Raw genomic sequence first — 26827 nt, forward strand, 5'->3', positions numbered from 1 at the left:
AATGGAGCCCACATGGGAATCCACTCGAGGCCACACGAGCAAATATAGCACAAACAGCAGCAAGCGAGGCTTTCTGCTCCGATCTGAAATTGCTGCTTTTCAGCTCTGCTCTTCTTCAACCAGTGAAATGTTTCCTGCATTCATTTTCAATTTGGTGGAAGGAATTTCTTCTTCAGCTCTGGCTCTAAACTTTCCCTTTAATGTGAAGCTCTTTGAAAATGTGTTTTATTTGTATTGCACAATTCATGTACAAAACAATTCAGTGTGCTTTAAAGAAAAATCAAGACTAAGTTTAAAAACAGAGATTGAGAACACATGTATAAATTAAACAAGATAAACCAAGTTAATGTGATTTGTGTGTGTAAATGTTGCAGAAATGGTTAAAGCGAGTGCAGCAAATAAAAATGTAAAAACGGGCAGCTAAATAGATTTTGGCTGGTTTTAAATATTCTAAGGATTTGAAACAAATAATTAATCCTGTAATGGGTTATTACAGTGGGATAGGAGACCCCCTCTTAAAACACTTAACTATTTTAATAGTTCAAAAACAAAATATATATTCATATAAATTAACAGTGGAAACAGTTTCATTTCTACACTAGAAGCTAATATACTCCGCCTTCCTTATTTCCGCTATTGGGGGTACAGCCAATCGGTGCCATAGTAAACGAATGGCCATCCTGGATTGGCTGTTTTGAAAATGCCAGCCAATAGCGTGTCAGTAACTTTCATCATAGGTGAATTTTCTACAAATAATCTGTGGTTCACAGCAAAATCCACAAATGCTGCAAACAGCCATGAGTCTCCTGTACTAACTGTGATATTCTTGGTTAGAGTCGCAGAAATTATCAAGCAGGGGAAACTTGGATACGTACCTTGAACTTCCCTTGGAACAGGCATGTCTGTATTCTTACCACTAGGGGGCAACAAACCACTAAATTACAGTAATAAACTTTGTTTCCGATGAAGGATGCGGTACGTATCGATACGCCATTTTGTATGTTTTGATCGTAAAAGCGGCTCATACTGTAACCAACCTGTACCGCACCATTCCCGGGCGTCCTTCAGGTGTATGTCCACAGGACAATGGTTCGGTTCAGTTAGGGTGGATCTGCTAGCATTGCACAACAAAGTCCATTAATTTGGGGACAGAAAAACATCACTGCTTGCAACAAGCATGAGACATACAACACATTTGTCATCGCACCATGGTAAGAGTCCAACTGTCAGTGAAAACAGTAAAATAGCAAACCAAACCACACCAACCTGTGCCTCAGTGAAAATAAGGCATTAATGTGACATTGAAGTGTTAACCATATTACATTGACATACAACGATTAAACAAGAAGTTTGTAAGCAAATCCCCTGATGCTAGCTAGCCAATATGCAGTTTCCAGGAAAAAGAGAGCAGATTGAGACAATAAAACTTTGCAAAAATAATTTGAATGAATCAGGTCAATCAAAAGCTCCATGCTAACAAAAGAGTAGACACAGAAAGAAATGTTTGTGAAGTAAATGTACTAGGATAACAAAAATGTGTACACTGTAAGGAAAAATATGAGTAAACTATAACTAGTGCTATCAAAATATTCAATCTCTCTGTCTTCTTTAGCAGGGATTGTGCAGAAATGATAGGAAGCTTTAATGATCGGAAAAATGTAAAGGAGAAAAATCACCAGTAATGAAATTAAATTACAGAACAAAAGGACTGATGCAAAATCAACAAGCAATACCTAATCAAATGCAAATCATACAGTCTAACCTAACAAAAAGCTTCAAGCAAACTTTTAACTGGTCCAGACATTTGCTTAAGCTACAATATAAGAAAAGTTTTTGTTTTTTTCCATCTGAGCCTACCTTGTATCCTGAATGTTGTCCTCATGTTTTCCCTCCTCTGCAGTCATTCAGCTCTGCAAAGGCCTGCTAAACAGTCATTCATTGGATTCAGGTGTGTAGGAACAAGGACGTGGCTAAAAGTTGCACAACAGCAAATCTGAGAACTGGACTTCTGTTTTAGAGACACATTCCTGACTGGTTCTATATCTCCTATAAGAAAACACAAGAGTTCTGATCCATATTTTTACTCTACCTTTAAAATACTCATAAAGTGCATAATTTCACATCATATTCAGACTTCAGTGCAAAGATAAGTGACAACAAAAACACCCCCCCAACCTTTAATTTGTTTCCAACCTGTCTGATTAAATTACAGGCTGCTGTAAGAATGTATAATAGATCTTTCAGGCGACGTAATGACTATTTTTAACTTTTTTTTTTTTTTCCAACAGAAAAGTATTATAAAAAATAATGTGATGGAAATTGAAATGAAATGATATGCAATGTTGACTCTGCCGTGCTGGTTTAGACTGAGAGATGCTGTCAGCTGCACCGTGACGTCCATAATAAAATGAGAATGAGGATAACGGGTGGAGCATCACATGTTTATTTAGCTGATGGAGCTGAATACATTTACCGTGTCACAGCCTGGGAGGGAGGATGTGACGTGACTAAATTTCCAAAGATTGGGGGCTGGCTTTCTGCTGTCCCAGACGCTAATTGCCTCGTCAGAAATGATGAACATCGACTGTTTAATACCAGAAATGAATGCCTGCTAATGTTTATTTTCTGTTAAAGGTCTTTATAACATCACAAAGAAGATTTTGATTTAGGTTCTGGACTCCAGATTTCAAATTATTCATGAAAAACCAAACTATTTGTGATTTTTTTTTTCCCCCTCCGAAGAGCATATTTAAAATATTTGAAAGAAAATGCAGCCTTGGAAGATAAAATATATAGGAGTCATGCTACATGACAGCCAATCCAGGAGCGATATTTAATTTCCATGGCGCTGATTGGCTGAACCCCCAAGAGAAGAGACAAGGAGAGCTGTACCCTCTGGTGTATTGTATTAATGAATGTTAAGATATATTTGATGATTGACTTATTAAAGTAAGCAATTATTAGCATTTTAGTCTCAGGTATTGGCAATTTTTTTTTATTTGCTAGAAATAACTAAGATTTGCAAATTGATCTCAGAATTTAAATCTTTTTTTTTTTGACATTTTTGAGTTTCAAAAGTTGAAAATTTTATACTTTTGAACATTTTCAGCAATTTCCAGTTTTTTTCTAGAGATTAAAATCAAAATTTCTGATTTTTTTGGCAGAAATTTACTCTTTTATTTCTATCTACAATGGCCGTCGTACAAATATTTTCGACGGTTAAAGTTTGACACGCGTAATTGTGGACATGGCAGAATTTCATGCAAAGAGAATTAATCCAGGTGTTCATGTGGCCTAGTTAAAGTTTGCACCTCAGCATAATTGCCATTTTTGGTTAAACACAAAGGGAGTAGTGCAAGAACAAATTTATTTCCAACCAAAACTTTATGGTGAGACCCTGATGCTGTTATTGCTGCTGTAGATGAAATTATTATTATTATTAGTTATATTTTGCAACATATTTAGTTTTTTTCATGATTGAACTGAGATTCATGGAAACTATACAAAGTTGAGAGATCAAACAGAAAAGCCAGGGTAACACTGATCACTGACATCATTTTCCTTTTTTCTTCTACTTTTAATACTTGAGATACTTTCCATTATCATATATTTGCATTTAAAGTGAGTCTTTCTTTGCATGACTTTGACTCATTCTGGGATATTTTTAGAGCGTTACAGTGAATCATTTATTCTAAGGACTTCTTCTGCTGTCTAGATGTCAAGAACCCTCCAAACTCTCTTTGATGACCAGTTTTAGTTTGACTAGCTCACCCTTTGTGCTGTTTCTGCCTCACTGCAAGGCACGGTGGGACGTTAAGGGTGAAGATAAACTTTGAATACAAAGTTTGACTTTTTGTTGGTGAAAGGTTATTTGATGATACTTTAATCACAGTTATCCGCCACCCCCCCATCCTCAGATCCTCTCTCTGTGAAGAACAAAAACAGCCTCCAAAGCCAACACCTCCTGATGCATAATAGAGGAGAACTAACAAGCTTGCACCTCATTAGCATTCCCCAACAGTTACATTTGCTCGGCTGCGAGTGGCAGCAGTCAGTGGGGAGACGGGCTTCCTCTGTTCTCATGTCAGAATATTTTTTTTGGATGTGTAATCAAAGTGGAAGCTCATTTCTGGTTCAGAGAAACACTAAACCCGAGCAAACACAGGAACCAGAACTTTGTTTGAGGGGTATTAGCATAAACTACCCCTGTGGTTTGATCCAGAAAGCCATTCAGGCTTTATTGACTGTGCTGCTGCGTCAGTGGTGCAGTTATGGTGAAGCAACTGGCAGTAAACACAGATAACATCACAGCCTGTGTGCGTTACATTGTTAGCTTCCTTTCTTTAATTCAAGCAAAACAAAGAGCTTGGTTAGCTTATTTATGGTAGCTTACCAGGCTTTTGTTGCTGGAAATCAATGAGCAAAAGCTAATTTCAGCACATCGGCAAAACAACCTCTGAATTCCTCAAAAACAAACAAGAGGAAGGTTTAGATTTCACTGGTAGTTATAACAAATGCTTTATGGTAGTTGTTGCAGGCAAGGATGGCAGAACCAGTTATTTAGACTTTTTTTTGCCTTAGTCTGTTCAGTTAAAGAATAATCTTTACAAGTTTTTTTTATCGTTCTATGAAAAAAACTGTCAATTTTCTTTTTCTTTATCAACAAATGTTATTGTTCTGGTCGGAACCTTTGTATTTGCGCGTTTCTGGTACGCCCATAAATCTGATACACAAGCGGCAAATGCGAACAACAAAGGTAGATAAGAAAGCCGCTTTTCTTGCCCACTTGCGCTTATTTTTCGCTTCAAAAAGCGATCTGAAGGGACACTGGAAGTGAATATTGTGTTCAAGTTGCGCTAAACGGATTTGGCATATTACGGAAACCTAAAATAGCAACTTAAAGCTAACGTCCACATTATGTATTTAATCAAAAAAAGTTTAATAACTGATCAATAGCTTGTAAGCTGAATGAGTACAATTGCACTTTGCACCAAATTTGATGGCTGAATGACCTGAATAACAGATTAAAAACAATACATGTTTGTTATTCAATTAAAACTTTTTAAACATTTATTTTGTCGATATATAGTTTTAGATCAAAATGTGATTAATTACAGGCTCTGGATTTAAATTAGCAGTGTTTTATTTCCTCCTCAGAGCTTCTGTTGCCACCAAGAAGAGCCGATGAGGAAAAACGAGATTCTGTCGGATCTGCAGTGAGAAATGGCTCCGTAACGAGGGTGAGGAGCCCGGGTTAACGCCCACCCTGCAGACTGCTAGGTGGGCCAGCTGTCTCACTGACGACTGATTGCTCTTCTGCAGCATGAATAATGAGACTGAAACAAGCTGGGAGCGCTCCGGAAAACACAAAAAGAGAAGAAAGTTGAAGCAATTACTGTTGAGGGAACGATGGTGTTGGGCATCAGCGAGAAGCTTGATGCGTTTTATGCATCCTTAAACACCCCTAGATTTTATAAGAAAAAAAATGAAGCAGGCACAGGTAACAAATACAGAATGTGTTCAGGTGAATGTCAGAAAGCTCTTAATTTTTCATTTTGTTCAACAATATTGTTGTAGACACGCTTCTGTTTTGGGTACTTCAAAACTACTTCATCTTAAAGGGAAAATAAATGCAACTCAAATCATCCAAGTATCTTCAAAGCTGCTGTGGGAAGGAAGGATTTCCAATAGCAGTCAGTCTTGCAACATATCTGAAGAAGCCTCTGATTGAAGATCATGACAAGCTAAGAGCTCAATACCCAGGCAGCAGAGACGTTGCTACTCACCTTTAAATCTGTCAGAAGAGGTGATTGAGTCAGAGGTATTCCAAATTAAATTCCCCTCCTACATAAATAAAATCTCAAACCTTGTTTTGTGTTCACACAAGTTTTCTTTGATATTAATGTTTTGTTTTTGATCTGAAATCGTCTGGAGACAATCGGACAACTCTGAGCATCATTTTTAAACTAGAATACAAAAACAAGGCATCTTCAGTCAGAGGCTTCTTCAAAACTGCTGTAATACTGACCACTACAGGAGATTTTGTGTAAAATACAGGAGGTCAATTGAAATAAATTTCACAATCAACACAAGCAGAGAACCACACACATAAAACAGGAGTCCAAGCAGTTCACATTTAATGCCCTGGGCTTTATTTTCTTATTTTAGTGAGAGTTCTGTCACATTTTTTAAGTCTTTTCAGCCTCCAGGTGGGACAAGTAAACCTCAAAGATATATTTTGCCATTGGACTGGGCATTCAGGTTCTGACAAAGACAAGAAGCACTACTAAGTAATGCTGCCTTTGTGCCTCTTAACTCTTCATGGAAGAGACGACATACATTTTCCCCAAAAGGAAGGCACCAAATACTTGTGGTTTTTGGCCTCGCAGCCATCTGGAGATTCTTTTTACCAAGAAGAAATAAAAAGAAGAAAAAAATAGAAAACAAAGAGGAAGTGAGAAAAGAAATTCTCACAAACGCCCCTCATTGGGATTTTTTTTTTCTCTTTCTGATATTAAAAACTGGAATGATGAAACAGCGATTACTGCCCGTTCACCTCCCTTATCACCTATGCATGAACAAGTAACAAATGAACAAAAGAATGAAGTCTTAAAAAAAAAGCTTACAATCAATTTAACCACAAGGAGAAAAACAAAATACAAAAATAGCTTTTTGTTTGTTTTGTAAAAAAAAAAAAAAAAAAAAAAAATTAGTCCGATAAAACAATTAAAGGAGACTCCACTTGCATGAAAATGACAGATGACTCCTTTAAAAAAATACAAAAGCAGCATTGATATTTATATAAAACAACAAAAAGTCACAAAACAATAGTGCTTAAATTAGAAGCAGAAGCTTCTGGGAAGAGACTTCATCCCCGTTTTGTTACTTGTGTTTGGGACATTATACGAAGAGGAAGAGTTGCTCCTCCTCCTCCTCCTCATCACAGTTCACTTTAATGTGATCGGGGGGAAACGAAGCAAAAAATAAAGTGATGAGGGTGGTGGTGGTGGTGGGGGGGACCTGCTTTGTGTTCACAAAATACAAAAATACCCAGGAGTCCGTAGCTATCAAACATACACAACAGCACAGGAACCAACAAAGGTACAGTGTACAAATAAAAAAAATAAACTGAAAGCAACAAACAAAAACAAAACAAATTGTAAACACAGCACAATAAATAGATAAAACCAGCAGGCTCCGCACCATGCACGTGATAAAACTCTTCTCTGTACATCTCCTCTCACACTCGCCACAAGTCAACTTGGCTTATTCTTTTTTTTTTTTTTTTTCCTTTAAAGTTTGACTCCCAAGTGCAAAACATCACAAATGGACAGTTCTGTATTCAAGTAATATATATACACGTGAAGAGGGAGGGGGGATATTACAAATATGTAGTTGCTGTACAGATACTAATTTATGTCATATTTATAGTTTACATGAGTCAATATTTTCTTGACGGTAAAAACAAAAAAAGAAAAAGGGTGTAAAAAGAGATGAGTCGCCGCTCCGCCCGCTTCCAGTCCTGTCGTCCCTTTAGCGCCCCCCGATGCTACGATGCACAGCACCTACAGAGTGGAGCCGCCGCCGTCGTCATGCCAACGCCGCGCTGCGTCGACACGCCGACACTACGTCACCTCCATGGCCACTGTGTTGTCTGCTATACTGTTCAGCGCCGGCTTGTCCTCGTCGTGGTTGTCCCTGAGAGAAACGAGGACAGAGACGTTATCTCCAGGGTCGGGCTTAGGATGGGCAGTAGCCCAGGGCAACAGGTTTTTGGGGGTGCCCAAAGATTTAGGATTTCTTTGTAACAAATGTGTGTTTTATAAGCATTTTACTTTATATAAAACTCAGGCTCATATGAATTGTGTGTAGACGTGTAGACCCATCTATTAATGTTTACTTCAGTGGTTCTTAACCTGGGTTCGATCGAACCCCAGGGGTTTGGTGGAGCCTCTGCCGCGGAGGTAAAGACACACTTGTGTAAAGTTGTGATGACTCTCCCCACTTTGCCATCACTCGCTGCAGAGGATCATGTTACATTGCTGAGCCAATCAGAGCTGCTGCAGAGGATCATGTTACATTGCTGAGCCAATCAGAGCTGCTGTAGAGGATCACGTTACATTGCTGAGCCAATCAGAGCTGCTGTAGAGGATCACGTTACATTGCTGAGCCAATCAGAGCTGCGGAGGAGCACTGATTGAAGGAGCTCCACTCTCAGCATGGATTTGAACTTGTGTCTTTAATTACTTCAGCAAAACTCACCGTTTTTACCAAATTCTGTAGCTTTCGGTGTACTTCTAAATCTGCTCCATAGTCGCATCTTTTCGGGGTTGGTACTGCCTCTAGTGGCGTGGGGGTGGTAACGCAGCTAATATAATTACATTCCTAAATCAGAATACCGCAAAGTATTTTGTGTGTCGGGGGGTAAGAAGGGTTCAATGAATGCGCATATGAAACTGTGGGGTTCGGTACCTCAAAAAAGGTTAAGAACCACTGGTTTACTTCTATTTATTCATGTACATGTTTATTTTCATTTTCGGCACCAAAACTGGCTCTAGACTAGGGGCCCTTATCCTTTTGAATGCTTGAGGTTGTTTTGCTAATGCTAATGAATGTAACTGTACAGGAATTTTTTGTGGATAATAAGCACGGTTTGGACAAAGAGTTGAAACTGTGACATAAAATTAATAAAATTTAGATGTGCAAATATGAGATCTGGCTTCTTCCTACTTTTCAAACTGGATATGAAAATTTAGCTTTTTTTATTTTTAACTTTTTAAATGTTCAATCATTTCATCTCAACAGATCTTATTTGGATTTGTTGACATATTTCCAAGTATATGCAAACATAACTTAAAAACACAAAGAAAGTGGGATGTGTGATGAAAAACTACTCTATCACCCTGAACACAGAGTGCTTTTCAATCGGCAGAATTAACTGAGATGGACGAGATGAAAAACAGCCTCCGATAAATCAAGTCCAAACATTTTAGAAGAAAAGTGTTTGGAAACATCTTACACACTTCTGAGTCAGTGGGAAGAATGATATATTGACTGCAGCTTATATTGTTAATTATACTGACATACAGATTTATTTTGTAATTATTAAGGGACAGATTTATACAAGTTGAAACAGACAGAGCTTCACCTTCCAGGACGATGGCAGCCATAAATATATCGACTCAGAAAAGCTGAATAATATTTTGGATTTTCAACTTGCAAAAAACTGATTTAATCATTTTTCTCCCTGCTCCCATCTGGATGCAGCTATCTGGTTGCCAAAATGTCAAACTTAATGCTATAAAACCCATTTTGTTCCTGTTATAAGTTCTTAAAATTCAATCTGGAAGAGCTTTAACAATTTTCTTAATGTTATTATTTTTTTTTTTAAATCTTAACCTAATGAAGATGCCATATTCAAGTCAGTGTGTTTGTATGTTATTGTTTTAATATGTTAAATAATTGAACACTTTTAATTATGTTCTATTTATTGTGTTTGTGTCAAATTTCCTGTTTGGCACGAAAGCTGCCTCACCTCACTGTAACCAAATCCACCTAATTGTAGAAATAAAGTTGATTAAAAGTTGGCATCTCTTTGATCATTAAACTCTGGATGACTGGTTTACAAGGCTCTTCTTGGCTCAGTTCCTACTTATAAATTAACTTTTCTTCAGAAAAATGCAGCCGTTACTGTTTACGATCAAACGACATTCTGGGTCTCCTTGTTCCACATGTGGGAACAGGAAAGAAAGCTTTCCGTTCCTCTGCCCTCTGTGCTCGGAGCGCCTTCCAATAGGAGCTCAAACTGTCACAACTTGTTTCACTAAAAGCTTTCATCTCCATCTTAAAGGGACAGTGTTACTTAAAATCGATTTTTTTGAGCTTTACATCATATTATGTTATGTTATTCCTAATCAAAAAACATACCTGGATGCTGCTTCGATTCTTTCATGCACGTTTGAGAAATCCTTTAAATCTCCACGGCAACCATTCCGCTGTGCAAAACACCTGGGTGGACCTAACACTCCTTGGAGCTCAGTTCCTTCAGACTAGCCAGCAGCAATTAGCAAACACCTGATGGAACTGCACATCTGCTGAGCTCATTATAGGAGCTACTTCTCAGTGAAAAGCTGGTAAAAATGTTAGAGGGTTAACAGTGGAGCTACGCTGTGATGACATCCTGAAGACGGAGTTTCAGAAAGAGCAGGGGCTTTTAAAGAGACAGCGGTGCAATTTTTACTTAGTGTTAAAACACTAAGTAAAATAAGTGCTTTAATAAGCAGTTTTAAACAACTGAAGTTAACAGTTACTTGATTAATCTATAAAACTGCACTGGAAAATACATAATACTGTCCCTTTAAGAAACTGAAAATGGGATTCAATCTATCAGTGCCTATGTTTTATAATAACTCCTGTACTTTGCGTATTTTTGATGTTTATTTAGTTCTTATTCATTTATTTATTCCATTGTTGTGTGGTGCTGGCTTTCCTGGTCAGTTATAAAAGAAGTTTTGATCTCAGTGGGTTTTATCTGGTTCAATAAAACTTTTAATAATAATAAACAATGTTTATTCGCCTGGTTATGTAGCTTCTTCTGACTGGAACTGATGAGAGGAATTTAATCTGTTCATAAAATATGATTTCTCCAACTTCCTCTTGGAAGGCGTCCTCACCTGGAGCTCATGTCCATGGACGACGCTCCGGAGACTTTGGGCATCTGCAGGTTGGTGGAGGTGGACAGCTTTAAGGCAGAGGCTGGCACATTGCCGAGGGTCCGGGGGATGTGGCGTCCCGCCAGGCTGGCGGCCGACTGCACGCTCAGACAGATGTTGTTCCCGATGAGGACCTGAGTGGTTGTGGGGGCGGCCCCGGCGGCGCCGCATCCCAGCAGCCCCAGAGCCGCTGCGGTGGCGGCCGTGTGGGTGCTGGGGGTGGCGTTGATGGAGGCAGGGACGACGGTGGCGGGCGCAGGGACGGCAGCGTTGATGGAGGGCTGCAGGAAGGTCGGGGCGGCGACTGTGGTAGTGTGTGTCGACTGGTTGGTGGTGTGGAGAGTTGAGGCGGAGCTGCTGAGGTGCAGGTTTTTGTAAACGCCTGGTGAGGAAGAGCAGAAGAAACAGCTGAAGATCCACAAGAGAAATAGACGCTTCCTGTTCATCTGCAAACTACCGCACTGAGTCATTAGCAGAAGAAGAGAAACACCTAAATAATCTAATGCAATCCACCTCCAGCAGTGCTGCAACACATCCAGGGTTTATCACGCTCATTATTCAGTCTGGTTGACACTAAACGCTGATGCAACGACTAAATGATGAGCTGCCAGCAGTGCTGGAGGTGAAGGAGGATGGGTAGAGCTGGGAGCCATCAACTTACATCTATGGTGTAATCCACTGAAATCCACATTTATATCATGTCAAAAATCCATCATTATATTCCCAGAGTGCTCCATCCTTTTTGCCATATTTTAAAGTATAAAACTAATTATAAACAGCAAAAGGAGATTAGTTTAAATATTGAAATCTAGAAAAAGATGGCTTTAATGGAATAGGTGTAGTGATGGAAAGATGATAAATGGATGCCTGGGTGGATTGACAAATGAACAGTTGTTTGAGAAACTGATAGCCTGGTTGGTTTGATGAATACATTACTGATTTGATGGATAAACTAATGGATGGATGATCACAGTTTGGTGGGTGAATGGATGGTTTAGTGGTTGGAGGGATGAAATGGTTAGCTGGATGGGTGGTTGGATGATGGATGGAATCCCAAATCCTGCAGAAAGCCTGAAACCCACCAGAACCGGTCAGAACCCCGTTGACTCCGGTCGCCAGCACCAACTCCTCTTTGGATTTGAAGCCGAGCAGCTGATCTGTGGTGATGAGGGCCGAGGCAGCAAACTGGGCGCTGGCCTGGTCCAGCGTTTTCGACACAAGGGTCTGAAACCAGCAACACACAGAGAGAAAAACTACTGAAACAGCTGCTCTCAGAACCTCTGATACCAAACAGGCGATTCTCTCACCACCCCACAGTAACTCCATATGCTCAGATGAGATGAGATCAGGTGGAGGCTACCTACTGACCTGTGTGTTTGTGGTGGTGGTTGTCGGATTGTTGACCGGTTGTTGCTGCGGCTGCTTCTGGCTCTGCTCCAGCTGCTGCTTCTGCATCAGAGCCAGCTGCTCCTGGTGCTTCTGGTACTGCTCGGCGGTGAACGCTGCAGACACACAGAGCCGGAGATCAGAACCAGATGATGGCCAAACAATGGCTTTACGGGCACATGTCGGTACAACGGATCATAAAATAAACTCTGCCGATTCAGAGAGCTGCTTCAGCAACTTAAAAATCAGTGAGTGATCAACAATCCACCGTAGCAGATGTGATCACTTTCATCTGCATCTTGGAGAATAAATGCTGAAAAATATGAAAACTTTGCAGGTTAAAAATGGAATGAAGAAGCACCTGAGGTCATGCTGCAAATGGAAATTTGTGCTTCCTTTAATTAAAACTGTCTGCTGAAGATTGGCAGATTTTATAATGTGTTTGAATCAAACTCTGTGAAAACATCTTTATTTATAAAGGGTAGCTGGGTCGGAATGTGTTTGCAAACAAAAATACAGAACCAGAGAGAAATGTGTGGCATCTACCAGAAAACTCCAGCTTTAATTCTAAATATGCAGAGGTTAGAAAAACTACTGATTCCTGCAGAGGAAACCAAGCTTTGGAGGATCTGTCTGGAATAAGAGGGTTGACTGTTTAAGAATCCGTTATGCAGATAAAAAAAAAAAAAAAAAGAAACAATCCTGAATGTTTGCCAGCAGATTAAAAAAATTAGCTGGTTTCACTATTCAACAAGAAAAGAAACTTTCAAACTGGAGAAGCTGAATTCAATTCGACTCAAGAAGAAGGTCCCAGCTTTCTCTGTCTAACTGCATGATAAGCACAACAAAGAGCAACTGGAGCAGAGTCTGTGATTCATTTTGGTAACAGTCACAATTACTTCAATCAAAATAGGTGAGAAAACACCAGGCAGGAATCAATGAAACTCAGAACAAGATTTCTGAAACAAAACTCTCAACTTGGACATTAAACTCTATACTCAAAGCTAATTCAACAGGTCAAAGTTCAACAAAGACAAAGACCATTCAACAATAGCAAAACTATTTTTTAAAATAATTCCATTCAAAACACCATCAGGTTTTTAGCTGTGGTTTCAAACTTTTATTTAAAGTTGTGACGTTTATAATCCAATAACTGACTTGGACTTAAAGATACGTGTGAAGCTTCCATCACAACTGACATGACGCCGGCTCCGCCCCCATGCTGACCTAGAGCAATCCTCCTTCAATCATTCCAGGGCTCTTGTCAGCAGCTGACCAATCAGCCTTCCAAGTACAGTACTCTGACAACATTGACAGTATCTACCATAGAAAACACGCTGCAGTCAGAGATTTTGAGGAAAATAATAGATAAACACGCTCCCAGTTGTCAGTGGGTAATATGCATTCCCAACAGCCATTACCCAGAACGTGTAGAGGGCGGAATACAATTTATTACATTTCCAAAACCAAAAAGGAGCCTGGATGGATCATGGACACCACCCCACCTCACATCGAGATGAATGAAACTGGACTCCAGATGAATCCTAGGTAGTTTCCTAGGTGGTGCCTTACCTCACAGCACCACGAAGGTAACTGGTAGTAAACATCCCAGTTTTTATCATACCGACACTTACTGATAGCTCCGTGCCAACGACTGACGGCTAAGTGTTAAATAAACTGTTTAAAGCAATTCAACAGTTAAATTAAAACAATAATGCTAAACATCTAATTATTTCCAGATCAATAAGTGAATTCCAGATCAATGCTGGATTTTATGTGTGTAGATTCCAGCGGTAGCTCTGGCAGCATGAAAACAAACTGCACCAACTGCTATATTGGCATTTAAACAGCGTTTCAAACTACTGTATTTCTAAGCATTGTCCTGAAGCTGGTTTTATTTAAGTCATTACTCATGTCATGTCAATTGATATTCTTCCATATTTAGAGTATTAAACTACAATAATTTTTACTTTGAAGTATAGTGTAAACAAAACACCTGATATATTATTCTGTTGTGCTGTTTTCAATGGTGATAACATAAAGCTTCAGTAATTAATGTGGCCTTCTGGCTGGGAGTGCACTGATCGCAGTTTTCTGGCCGATTACAGATCTTTAAAAAGCAGATACAGATTTTTCCTGATATTTTGTCTGGAAAGTCACTAAATATGCCAACAAAGTGGCTAAGTTGACTATTGCTAACAGAGCACATGCAGACATTACCTGGGCAGCAGGTCAGTCAGTCAGCTCTCTCAGAAAAAGGGGACAGAGTGATTCTTAGACCTTTGTTGAGTTTGATAAGACCGGCTTCACATGCAAATGCAGACTCATCACTAAGCTCACAAAATTAAGGAAATCAGAGCAGATTTATCAGGACATCCCTACTTTCAGCTGAATATGCCGTTTATGGTAAAATAAATAAAAGCTTCTGAAGCTCAACATTTTTATGATTTCAGGTCACAATATACCAACAAAACAGTTGAAAACTGATGTGACTTTTATATTGAAAATCCAAGCTGGAAACGAAAGTAATTTTGCATATTATTACAACACACCATCTCAGATTAGGAGACCAGGTGGTTTATAAAACGCACCAGAACATTTACTGGATGCTCATCACTCTCCTCCAAAAACAAGCTGCAAACAAAACCCATAATTCATTTCCACGAAAAAAAGATGAACAGAGTTGACACTTTTTAAAGGGTTTGGGCATTTGTGTTTTGTCACATCGGTAATATTCCTTGTTGCTTTTAATCTGTGGTATGTAAATAAGTTGGTCTAGTCAAAGTTTTCAAAGTTAATTCAGGAAGAAACAGCCATTTTAACACAAGATCCACTTAAATAGTCGCATCACATCACTGTAGCTTTGAGAAAATCATGTAGTAAAACTTTAATTTCTCTATAGTTACAAATAAAGTTGTTTAAATATCTGATTGAACTGCTTCAAGCGTTACATTTCAGTTTGGAACTGAAATTAGGAAAACAAACTTTAACAGGTGTGAAGCTCTTTTATGTGACTCCATCATCAGGTTCTGGTGTGTGCAGGCCCAGCTGCTGTGAGCTCGTCTGTCCTCCTCCAGCAGTTCAGGCTCAACGCGTTTCGACAGAAACTCCCAAAAGGAAAATCTGGAAACTAGCTCATGAGTTCATGTTTCTGCTTACATGTTTGTTATGGAGGACGGTGGAAGAAAAAGTGGAGAAAACAGGAGGGGAAAAAAGAACGTTAAAGTTCAGGACAACTACAGCTATGCAATTAGCATACAGACTGCAGCAATCTTTATTTTTAAGCCGATGTTTTTGATTGGCAGAAAGTGGATAAAATCTTTCTATCTAGGCGAAACACTTGTCAACACCTTTAAATCGTCAAATAAATAAATAACCAGGTTTTTGCTGATACAATGAACAAAACCAGACAATCAACTGGATCCAAACAAATATCTTTGGAGTAAATTTGGATTTGCATTTTAGTGACACTGTTTGCTACATTTCCAGCCCTGACAGTAGAAGTTAGCTCAGCTCAGAGGAGAAGCTCGTCTGTCTTCAATTTGACTTGTTAAGACTTTCAGGTTATCACAGAAAACGTTTCGGAGGTCAAAGAGCTTCAGGTTCGGTCGGCATTCAGCTCTACTGTAGGAACCTGCAGCAGATGTCTGCACTATGTGATAAAACACAAACATAAGAGCAAAATCCTTTGATTAATGTACTAGTGAAAGGAAAAAATGTTTTTACGATGAATTGGGACGCAGATGAGGATGATTCTGACCATTAACCTCAATTATCTTAACATCATTAAAGTAATTAATGACCTGGGTCTAGAGGTGTGCCGATCGATCGGTCACCGATCATAATCGGGCCGATTTTCGTGAAAAAGTGCATGATCGGTGATCATTGGCTCTTGTTGCCGATACCGATCATCTCATTTCCCAGCCTGCCTGTGCAGCTGGTCTCCTCTCTCCTTCACACTCCGCAAACGCGCAGCAACAAATCCTAAGCGATGTGGAACTATATCGCACTGAGTGAATGGGGAAGTTTGCCTGTTGCGGCGGAAAATTGAAGCAGGTCAAAATGCATCAACACAACGAAGCTAATACGACATAAAAACAATGAGATACTTGACGGAGTTTGGCTACATCGAGGCTCACTGCAGTAAAAAAGACATGCGGAGGATCAGATAGCAGGTAAAGCAGCGCACAGCTACAAACACTCACCCGGATTAGCATGACGGTCAGAAAGCTAAACAAATAACCTGCAAAATTATTTAAGTCTTCGAGCTGCGATGTAAGACGCTGGTTCTGCTCTCCTGTTGAACCGCTGCTACGCTACAGGTAGTAATATTTGACAGACGGAGCTTCGCTTCTGCTCCACCTGGTGGTGACTCTCACACCAAACCTCTGCTTAAAGCTGCAGCATCTAACCTAAAAAAATACATTTTACATACGTTTTAAAACTTTCGCTGTCCTAACATGAGACAGATAATCTCTGAAAAAATAATCGATCTCCTCCCTGATCTGCATAATTACTCCGCTCAGTCAGAAACAGCCAATCAGAACTAGCAGTAATCAGCTAGCCGCCATGCTAACAGGAAGTTTTCATTCAGTAACTCTGGATTGTTTATTGTAATGGATCCTGTTTTTGTCTTTGAATGTTAAGTTTTATACTTTAACTTTTTTGGCAATGTTGAGAGGTTTTATTTTGGCTCTTTGCATTATTTAGCCTGTTTTGTTTAGTTTTCTTCTTGAAAAAAGTTATTAAAAACAAGTTTTTGTCTAAATTAAGGTGAATTCATGGTTCCTTTTGCCACATAATGTAACCGGTAGTGTTTATGATTAAAAAAATAATAATTATGTGATCGGTATCGGTGTATCGGCCCTCATGGGTGATCGGTATCGGCAGGAAAAAACCTGATCGGCACATCCCTACCTGGGTCATAACACTTACACACTGAAAGTGTGACACCAAGCAGTTATTGGCAAATATCACATGTGAAAAGAAAAAACACTCATAAGATCTGTGTCATGCAGGACTAGTGAAAGAAGGAAATCTTTCAAAATACATAAAACAAGAGATATAACAAGGCTTGTTCTATTGTTTTATTGTATAAGGGCATCATGATTGCATCTCACCACATCTAACTAAAACACAAAGCTACATGAAACACAATAAAACAAGTTCGTGATTCTGTGGAAACCTTGAATCTATTTGTGAAAACAGAGAGATTGGTGCTGAGAATCTGCAGTAGAAAACTGAATTATTCTACACCGACAGATAAACACAGGCTGGGATCTTAAGACACATTAGCTCTGTTTCTAGCAGAAATGCTGGATAAATACTGGATAAAACGCAACATAGTGGAGCTGAACGCATCGCTGGACTCTTAAGCTTATTGGGTCTAGAGTGTAGTGATAATGCCACAGTGTTTTGTCATACATCAACATATATATCAAAACTATCCATCCTGCTCTGTGGCTGAAAACCGGCTTCTGGGAGTTTAGTAGTTGTGGCTGTTTACTACATAAACATGAAATTCTGACCAATCACACAAAAGTTTCAAATGCAGGTGGAAGTAAAAAGTCCACCAAGGCTGTTGTGGCATAGAGGGCCGAACAACATGAGAAAAACAAGTCGTGATTTTCTTCACCTCTGCGACAAAAAGAATTTGATTTTAGCCCTTCGGTTCATCACTCTGCTGCAGAAACTAGATGCTTATTACACATCCTTCAGTTTTACCAGGAATGTGCTGCTGTAGTTCAATTCACTTCCTTTTTCTTAGTTCATATGAAGTGTAAATAAAACATCCACAAACTTTTTTTCATATCTTTTCCCTTCTAAGGAGCAAAACCAATCCAGTTAGGAGCTGAATTACAAAACCCCCCAAATGTACTGGATAATATATTTTATACTATTCAGGTTTTAAACAGTCAGATATAAATATTTGCAGCTTTTGAGTCCAAAAGAGAAGTGTGATTATGTGTCAGTAAGACAGTTTAAAACAAAAGTGCTCCGTTAAAACAACCAACAATGTCTAAAGAAGCAGCAAATCACCAGGAAAAGTTGCTCTGAATTCATCAGTGTCGTCACTGTTAGCTCTAAGTAAAAGTGTTCAGTATAAGAAATAAGTTTTGAGAAACTATAAAGTTTCTTTCCTGGATAAATTAAATCAGAAGCCAAAGAGAGACTAATCCAACAGCATCACCACTCAACCAGTAGGTCACAGAACAACATCTAAAAACAGCTGACTTTCCTCAGGCTCGTTCTTCATGATTCAACCGTGAGGGGGAGAAACTGGACAACATGGCCACTTGAAGTGCTGCTGTGACACATTTCCCAAAACAACTAAATGATCCAAGACTTTTAAGGTACTTTGTGAACTGATGTCAGGACAATAATACAAAGCAAATCTGAAAAGTCCACCTCTGATTGTCTCAAAAGAACAAACCGTAAAGTACCCGTTTCTGAGTCACCTCTTCAAAAACAAGGTACCGATTCAGATCCTGTGGCTTTAAACAGGCCGTTAGTACTCGAAAACCCACCAAGAGGCTCATTAGGAAATGCATGAATATGTATCCAGTTTGTCTCTCTGATATTATCAGAATTATTCAAGAGTGACAAAAATAAAAAGCCAAAACAGAAAAAATCTACAGCTTTCAGTAACGTCACCATTTTCCACACATTTCAGCAACTCTACAAAAAAAACAAATCAATTTACCCAAACTCCACACAAACAGTTTCTGACTAAATTAATACACCCTAAAAAAGCAAACTGCAATCCTCTCCATCTACACAAAGCCTCAAATTTACATCAAAGTATGAACTCAGGAGATATCCAGACGAACAAATAACATCCTAAAAGCCGGAAACCGAAGAAACAGCGATTATTAAACCCGACCTATGGCAGCAGAAATATGAAACATTTAAAGCATTAATAAACAATAAAAGATCAGCCCGAAGTGTGCAGGCTGGAGAAACAACAAAGGACGTCCAAATTAATCCAAATTAACAGTCAATTATTTCTTAATGATCCTCAAACTAAAATCGGTTTTTAATTATCCCAGGAAGAACAAAGCGTTTGCACACAATCAGCAACATTTCTGCGTTCTAAGTGAGATTAAATGAGCTCCTTGTGAGGAAAACAAAACTTTCTTTACCAAAATAAACAAACGGACTCACCGTTAACAGGAGTGGTGGTGGGTCCAGTGCGGTTCTGGGCTCCAGAGCCTCCAGACAGGGTCCGAGTTAATCCCGACACAGTTCGGCCAAAATCCCTAAATCCACTGCGGGAAATATCCGCTCCCCCGGCGGGGTGCTGGGATAGCGTCCGTGGTCTGAAGTGCCTCCAGCGGCACGCCTTAATGTTCAAAAGAATCCGGCTGAGGTCCACAGGCGTCGCCGACGAGGGCCGGGGCCTGGCGGGGCCTCCAGCGGGGTCCGAGGTATTGGTTTCTGAGGTACTGGTGTTGGAGCTGCGAAGCGGCGAGGCGAGCGGTTCGGGCTCTGGGTCGGAGTCGGCGCTCTGGAGGACCCCCAGGTCGGTGTGAGCTCGGTCCATCAGAACCCTGGAACAAGACGCAGGAAAGTCAGTGGAAGGACGAGCTGGGCGGAGTCCTGATGATTAATCGGAACAAATGCCACAATGTGCAGGTTTTTCACCATTTAAGTCAATTTTATAATTTAGAAATATATTAAAAGATACAGATGATTCAATTCTTTTTTTAAATAAATATTTTATTGCCTAAAAAACAAAACATTCTCTTAATGGATACTTAAAAAGTACTTCTAACATTAACGTGTAAAAAGTTTAACCTTTTCTGCTCGGTTATTTTTTGATTAACCAAATGAATAATTTGAAGGCAAAAAGTGTTTAACAGGACATTTATTTATTTTGCAAAAATAAATCAATTGCTAAATTAGCCATCATTTCAATAATTGATTAATAATTAATGGTTTAGTTAATAATCCAGCATTTCTGACTTAGAGAATTTTATTTCAACTTTACAAACATCAATAAAAACTTTTTACTTCAGCACAGTTACGCTTTTCATAAAACTCAAACACCCTACAATAAAATTTAAGGTTGGATGTGAAAACGAGGGACATCTGAAGCACCTGAGTGTATAAGCAAACGTACAGGAAATAAATGTCAGGATAAAATATACCATAAACGCTGATGGAGAGATCAGGAGTCAAAACAAAACAAAACCATTCAACAGCTCTGGACATTAATGCCAAACACATCAAGATGGTTATTTTTCTAATAAATCAAGAGCAAATATCTCCTTTCACCAAGCAGAACGTTTTAATTGAGAGACTGCAGGATCACTCAGTCCCTGGGGTCGGCTGATAAGGCCGCCGTAAACAGAAACGGAACCCCGCCTGAGAACAAGATAATAAATAACCCAGATGCTCTCGTTAACAACACCTGGCACCGAGACAGAGCTCACTAAAGCTTCACTAGACGCAAACAGACCGAGCTGCAGGATGTGACTCAGCTGCAGCTCCGATCTGGGACCAGCCCATAGCAGAACCCCGCATTAGGACCGTCACCTCAGTCGCAAACGGCCAGCTGGAGCTGCTGGGAGGATGCTACAGAGACGTTACGCTAACCCTCAGCTCATCTTCCCTGCTGAAAACAGAAAGCGGCTCAATATTTGGTATTTTAATCAGAAATTACAGTTCTCTGCTCTACATTTGTAGATTTGTTTTTGGTTAATCAAATAAATAAAATCTGATTTATTTATTTGCATCCTTTTATGTACTTCTAATATTGTATAAAAAGGTTTAAATGAAAAATCTTCAATATACGTCATTTTTATCCAATTAAGTGATTCATCTTATGAATAACAACTACGTAATTGATGACTAAAACAATTGTTAGTTATGTTGCCCAAATTTTCTTATCTGTGCATCTGTAGATTAAAGGCATTCTAGCATGAAAATGTTTATGGTCTGCCTCATAATCAGGTTGTATTTAGCTGAATCTTTAGCTTCCTTGACTCTGAAAAACAGCTTCCACCCACAGCATGACTTTGCCACCACTGTGTTTACCATGTATTATGACAATGTACAAAGCGAGCCTTCCACCATATTTGTTTTGGTCTCAATTAAGCAACTTGTTCCACATGTTTAAGGCATATGAATCCCACATTAGAAAGCTAAAATTAGCATATTTCATTTAGGTAAAGGTCATCATATCTGTGTTTCTTTGCAGCCATTAGGTGAGGAAGCTCAGGATGGAGTGGTGAACCCACCTGCCCCCTCTGCCCACACGGCGCCGTGCCAAACCGATGCAGCGCCACGGCGTATTGAGCGAGGTCAGACAGTAGCGGTAGCGCGGCTCACCGAGCCCACCCTCTGATGGGCTGACCCAGGGCCAGCTGCCAGTCTTATCTGGACGACACTGGAGGAGGAGGAGAAGAACAGAAGATTAAAAACGGGAAGAAAATAAATTACACTTCTACAGGCGATTAGAATCCACTGGTTTGAAACTTTCTTCATAATCTATAAAGCTGGAGAAACTCAAAATGACCTTTTGGGAATTATTTTAGCCTTTTAGCTAAACAGGCCTTAAATTAGGAGGATTTAAATCAATATGCTTAATGTTAGGGTCCTTTAAATATGAACTACCATTTACAATCAACAACCTGGAACATTTTACCAAGTAGATTGCCATTGATTTTTGAAAAAAATATTTATTATTTTTTTATTCTACAATAAAACGTTTGTGAAGATGGTAAAAATCTCAAGGGCAGAAAAATGTCAATATTTTTCAGCCTAACCCTTTATCACCATTAAAGTCAGAAATTGGCTGAAGAACCTCAGTTTGTGCATCTCTAGTTCCCTTCATTCTTGTTTTGTTGCGTTGCAGCGAGGGAGCCCAGCAAGCGGGCAGCCTGTTGTTAGCGCTATAAATAGAAACAAGCCAGGAGTCACAGGAGGGCACTTACAGCGTAATACTGACAGCCAGCCTTTCTCCTGAACGCGTAGCAGCCATCTGGGTCATTCTCCTCCTCTGCCTCCGAGGAACCTGAATGGATCTATAAAAAAACAACGATAATCAAGTCAGTTACAAAAAAAAAAAAGACTTGAAACAGTACCATTTCATGCTAAAAACAACACGAATGGCATAGTTTACATGAAAGCAATCGCAGCTCTTTTTTTTTGTTAAAGATAAATGGAGATTTGACCGACTGAAGTCTAAATACCTGTGAGAACGGCTCTTCGTCTGAGCTGGGGAAATCATACTGGTTGAGGTCCTTAGGATTGAACACAGAGGGCCCTGAATGTTGAGGCGCCAACATTGGAGCCATTTTGGGTTTCTTCTCATATTTCCTTTTGGTTCGAACTGCCTCCGCTTTCTCAGGCTAGAAAAAAAACAAAAACACAGACACACAGAAATGACACGTTTATCCTCCAGACTGAGCAAACCCTGCGACATTTTCAAACCAGGATCAATAATAGCTGCTAGCTCAGAGGGGAGAGTCTCTGCACAGCCTATTAATAGTCAGCAGGAACAACAGTGAGCCAAGCAGGCATTGATATGCAGATGGAGGCACGTGGCAGATGCCGCCGCCGAGCCAGATGGCAGCTATTCGCCCCGTGCCACCTTTCACCCAGACTCCCCCAGCGGGAACACACTTCCCTGTCTGAACAGACTCTACCGGGATTAGTCGGATTCCTGTCAGCCTTCGGAGTTTGGAGACAAAGCAAACAGAGCGGGGAGAGGTTCTGTGATGGAGAATGAATCAACGGAGGGGAGAAAAAAATGTTTGTAGATATAACTCGAAATGAGACGTCAGGCGTCTGATGGAGAGGAAATGTTGCTCTCTGAAGCTGATGGAGCATTAATGAGCTCACAGAGGTTCTGACTAATGAGACGGTGAAGAAACGGAGCGTTCGTCAACATCGTTTTACAACAAATAGAAAAATAAATAAATAAAATTTGCTAGAAATTCAGCAAATTTAGAGTTAATCAGCAGAGAAACGTCTTTGTTGTCATTTATACTATCAGCTCCAATAATAACATATTTACTTTGAATCTCCAAGAATGTCAGAGTGCAAATATTTAACCATAATTTACTGATTCCTTTAAAAGAACCACAAGTTGCTAGTTAAAGTTGCCTTTAACAACATTCTGGGTCTGGGTCTCCTCAGAGAAAAGTTTATGAGTCAAGTCAATCACCAGAGACGAGGGGTGCCCTGAAGTCTGCACTGAAACCATTTTACATGCTTATTTTGGCACATAAAAGTAGATTTGCTCTCATTTATTTCGTTGCATCTATGGAAAAGGCAGTAATGAACGTTGACTAAAAAGCTTCTGTGGAACACCATCATCATTTCTAGAGGTTTTCATTGAAAGCCTGAACAACGTGCAAGTGACTCATTGACTTACTTTAGTAATAAAACTTACAGATATGAGGCCAAAACCGTTTCAAATAACTATTATAATCATATATATTTACTAGAAGGTCAAGTTTCAAACGAGGAATCAGGTTAGAAATATATTTTAGTCTCTGATGAGTCTCAAATAGTGTTCAATATCACCAAATATGTTAATTTTGATTAATTACATTAATTTTAACATACAAAAAAAAAAAAAAAAAAAAAAATTTATATATATATGTGTATATATATATATATATATATATTAGAGATGTGCTGATCAGGTTTTTTCCTGCCGATTCCGATCACCCATGAGGGCCGTTCACGACCGATCACCGACACCGATCACAAATTATTGTTTTTTTAATCATAAGCACTACCGGCACGATTTCCGATCACACACTTTTTCACGGAAATCAGCCGATTATGATCGGTGGCCGATCGATCGACACATCTCTTGTGTGTGTGTGTGTGTGTATATGTATGTATATATATATATATATATATATATATATATATATATATATATATATATATATATAAATAAAATACAAAAAAGAGACAGGAGCCACAAATGTTGTTGTGCGTTTCTGGTATGTCTGTAAATCTGACGCACAAGTGGCCTCCACTAACAGCGATGGAGGACAAAGCCGCTTCTCTTGTCCCACTGTGGTTAATTTTTGCTTCAAAAATTGATGTGACAGAACAATGAAAAACACGATTGTTGTGTGCAAGTTGTGCTAACAGGAGTTAGCCTATCAGCAAGGAAACTCAAGCCTAAAATAGCATCTCAATGCTAAACATGCAGCAGCAGCAGCAGCACAGATGAAGTATTATGATAAACTAATCACATTCAGAAACTTGTGGGCATTCAGCTGCAGCTCCTCTGATCCTGAGGTAAACTGAGGTTAAGTGCCTTGCCGATGGGCACAGAGAATTTAACAAGAGGAAGCTGGAGCTGAACCCCAACAGGAGGTCTGCTGTCATTAGGCAGCAAATAATTCCTAGGTACTCATGCTGCTGCTCCACCCTGTTCTATCACCATCGCTCTTCAAGGAGGAATGATGAAACTTGCATATTCTGAGTAAAAATAAACGGGAACTGAAATGACTGCTTGTTCTGAAATAAAGTGTTTACTGAACGCTGATGATTAGTACTTGGCTGCCATTTAGAAATGCCGAAATGTGGGACTGAGTCAGCGCAAACCAAAACAGCGACCAGTAAGAACTGTTGTGTGAAGTGATGAGTAAAAAGCAGAGATAACTTGTTATGCAGCTTCATGAACTAGAATATGGTGGAAACTACTAGAATATGCCACTTTAGCAGTAATCTTTGTTCTTTTCCCCTTACTCTCAGTGAAGTCAGCCATCTTTCCTCCTCTAACAAACCAGGTCTTTACAGAGACGACCGACTGCTGACTCAGGTGTGTTGGAGCTCTCCTCAGCTCAAATGTAGGTCATAAAAATCACATTTCTGGACTTATTACTCTAATTTCCTATGACTAGTAACTAAAATCAGCTGAAAATAAGCTAAAGATATATAATTATGAATGATGAATGAGTAGAATTGAAGCTGAGAGCAGTGAAGGTGGACTGGCTTACTTTCTTATAGTCCTTCATGTCCATGTGGTGGTCCTGGTGTCGGTACTGGTTGCTGTTGGACAGGGGGATGATGGGGATGGTGTAGACGGGCTTCACCAGCGCCCGCTGCTGAGCTTCAGCCATCACCTCAGAGCCAAAGTCAGGCATCACATTCCTGAAGAGAGACAAACCAAGGACATTAGGAGGAGGAGGACTTCCTGTTCCTAGTGGCGACAACAACAGGAACACGGCGCTCTACAAGCATCCCATAATGAAGTGGTGGGCAGAGCGGGCGCATAATGGGAGCAGAGTGCTGCGGTCAGGGAGGGAACACTAGCTGTGATGCGCAGACAGGAAGCGGATCGGGGGAACGGCAGGAAATTGAAATGTCACTACGAATCAGAGCCACTTCAAGGAGACGGCTCCAATTTACGCCGCGCCTGACAGCTGATTTCAGAGGACATTCATTCTGGTTACACGTGCGGACGGATCGCAGCGGAGGCAGGAAAAACGTATACGACTTAAATGGAAGTCGGGGGAAGAATATTGTTTTTATACAAAGTAAACATTTTATGACAGAGCCATGGAGCCGAGGGAGAAGAGAAATCTTCCTCGGGAGGAGAAAGGAAATGAGCTCAGAGTCCTGAACGTAAGGCTCAATAAACAAACTCTAAATTGATTACACTGAAACACGACTCCTGAAGTTCCCCGACAATTAACAGGAGCAGTGAAGCAGGAGTTTAGAGTCAGCACTGATTCCCAAACTTCTACAGTCTTCCAACAGATCCTGATTAAATCTGCTAATGTAAAACAATTAACCTGTTGGGAGCCTTTAGGGTAAAAACCAACAAGCCATTAATACACAGCTTCATCCACCTACCACTGGGAATCAAAGATCCTTTGAAAGTAATATTTAGATTCAAGTAGCATTTTATATACAATTATGGGAACTTATGAATGTTTCACTGAGAATTTATGGCAGAAACTTCTGCAATCGGCAGGATTTTAACAAGAAAGCTGCAAAAACATAAAAGGTTTGAGGGACAAAGACAAACCTGCAGATTATAAACAGGATAGATGGGAATACGAAGGGAAAACAAACAGATAGAAAAACAAATGGATGGAAAGATTGTGGTACTGATGAACAGAGGTGGAAAAATCAGAAGTTTGGATGGAAAAATGGAAGAAAAGATAAAAACAGACTGATCAGATGACGGAAAAGATGGAAACAAACTGATTGACAGAAAAATGAAGCAGAGAAAGAGATAGAAACAGGCTGGATCTGTTAATATAACATCTGAAAATCAAACTTCATTCTTTTTTCCAAACTCATGCAGATCTGGAAAACAATCGAGTAAAATTCTATATTTTTCCAGATGGCTGCAGGTCCCAACCTGAACTCTAGGAAGCACTGCTGGATTTTAGATGGAGGAACTAAAACCTAAAACAAACATATCAGCAGCTGAAAGCCAGAAGGAAATAATCTGATGGCTTTGCTGACAGGAAAGATTCCTAAGCCAACTTGTTCCTCCACATTTTTCTCAGAAAAATAAGGCGTTTAGTTTCACATACAACTGACTGAGGCATATAAGTAAAGCAGGCTCTGATGCCAGTCGGACCTTTTCTCCACCACCTCCAGGGTGAGGTGCAGCAGCTCCCTCTTGACCTTCTCCCTCTTCTTGATCATCTCCAGGATGGTGACGGCGCGGCTCAGGTCCCTGCGCAGCTTCAGCATCTTCTCATACGACGCCTCGTCATTCTTCCGATTCTGACAAC

General features: G+C 39.7%; 1 protein-coding gene and 2 long non-coding RNA genes across 4 annotated transcripts in view; 1 reads left to right on the top strand and 2 right to left on the bottom strand.

The window, feature by feature from the left end:
- The window catches only part of LOC148153444 (uncharacterized), a 49796-nt gene extending 48675 nt beyond the window's left edge, over positions 1–1121 (bottom strand). Inside the window, exon 1 of the long non-coding RNA XR_015761650.1 lies at positions 1038–1121. This is a non-coding gene — a long non-coding RNA (uncharacterized LOC148153444). The remainder of the gene's footprint in view (positions 1–1037) is intronic.
- A 5008-nt stretch (positions 1122–6129) lies between these two features.
- The window catches only part of LOC106919160 (enhancer of polycomb homolog 1), a 33886-nt gene continuing 13188 nt past the window's right edge, over positions 6130–26827 (bottom strand). For both annotated transcript variants that reach the window (XM_014989339.2, XM_014989338.2), the window contains 10 exons: positions 26671–26819; positions 25073–25226; positions 22295–22453; positions 22037–22126; positions 21341–21489; positions 19263–19648; positions 12081–12214; positions 11795–11936; positions 10674–11094; positions 6130–7698 (listed from right to left, as the gene is read on the bottom strand). In XM_014989339.2, coding sequence (XP_014844825.2) covers positions 7626–7698; positions 10674–11094; positions 11795–11936; positions 12081–12214; positions 19263–19648; positions 21341–21489; positions 22037–22126; positions 22295–22453; positions 25073–25226; positions 26671–26819 — 1857 coding nt within the window. In that variant the 3' untranslated portion in view covers positions 6130–7625. The remainder of the gene's footprint in view (positions 7699–10673; positions 11095–11794; positions 11937–12080; positions 12215–19262; positions 19649–21340; positions 21490–22036; positions 22127–22294; positions 22454–25072; positions 25227–26670; positions 26820–26827) is intronic.
- LOC148153446 (uncharacterized) lies at positions 20545–21617 on the top strand. The gene is made up of 2 exons (XR_015761733.1): positions 20545–20743; positions 21301–21617. It is a non-coding gene; the product is annotated as an uncharacterized LOC148153446 (long non-coding RNA).

The sequence above is a fragment of the Poecilia mexicana genome, unplaced genomic scaffold (genome assembly GCF_051168715.1).
Source record: "Poecilia mexicana isolate PSO_F unplaced genomic scaffold, ASM5116871v1 scaffold_20, whole genome shotgun sequence".
Lineage (NCBI taxonomy): Eukaryota > Metazoa > Chordata > Actinopteri > Cyprinodontiformes > Poeciliidae > Poecilia > Poecilia mexicana.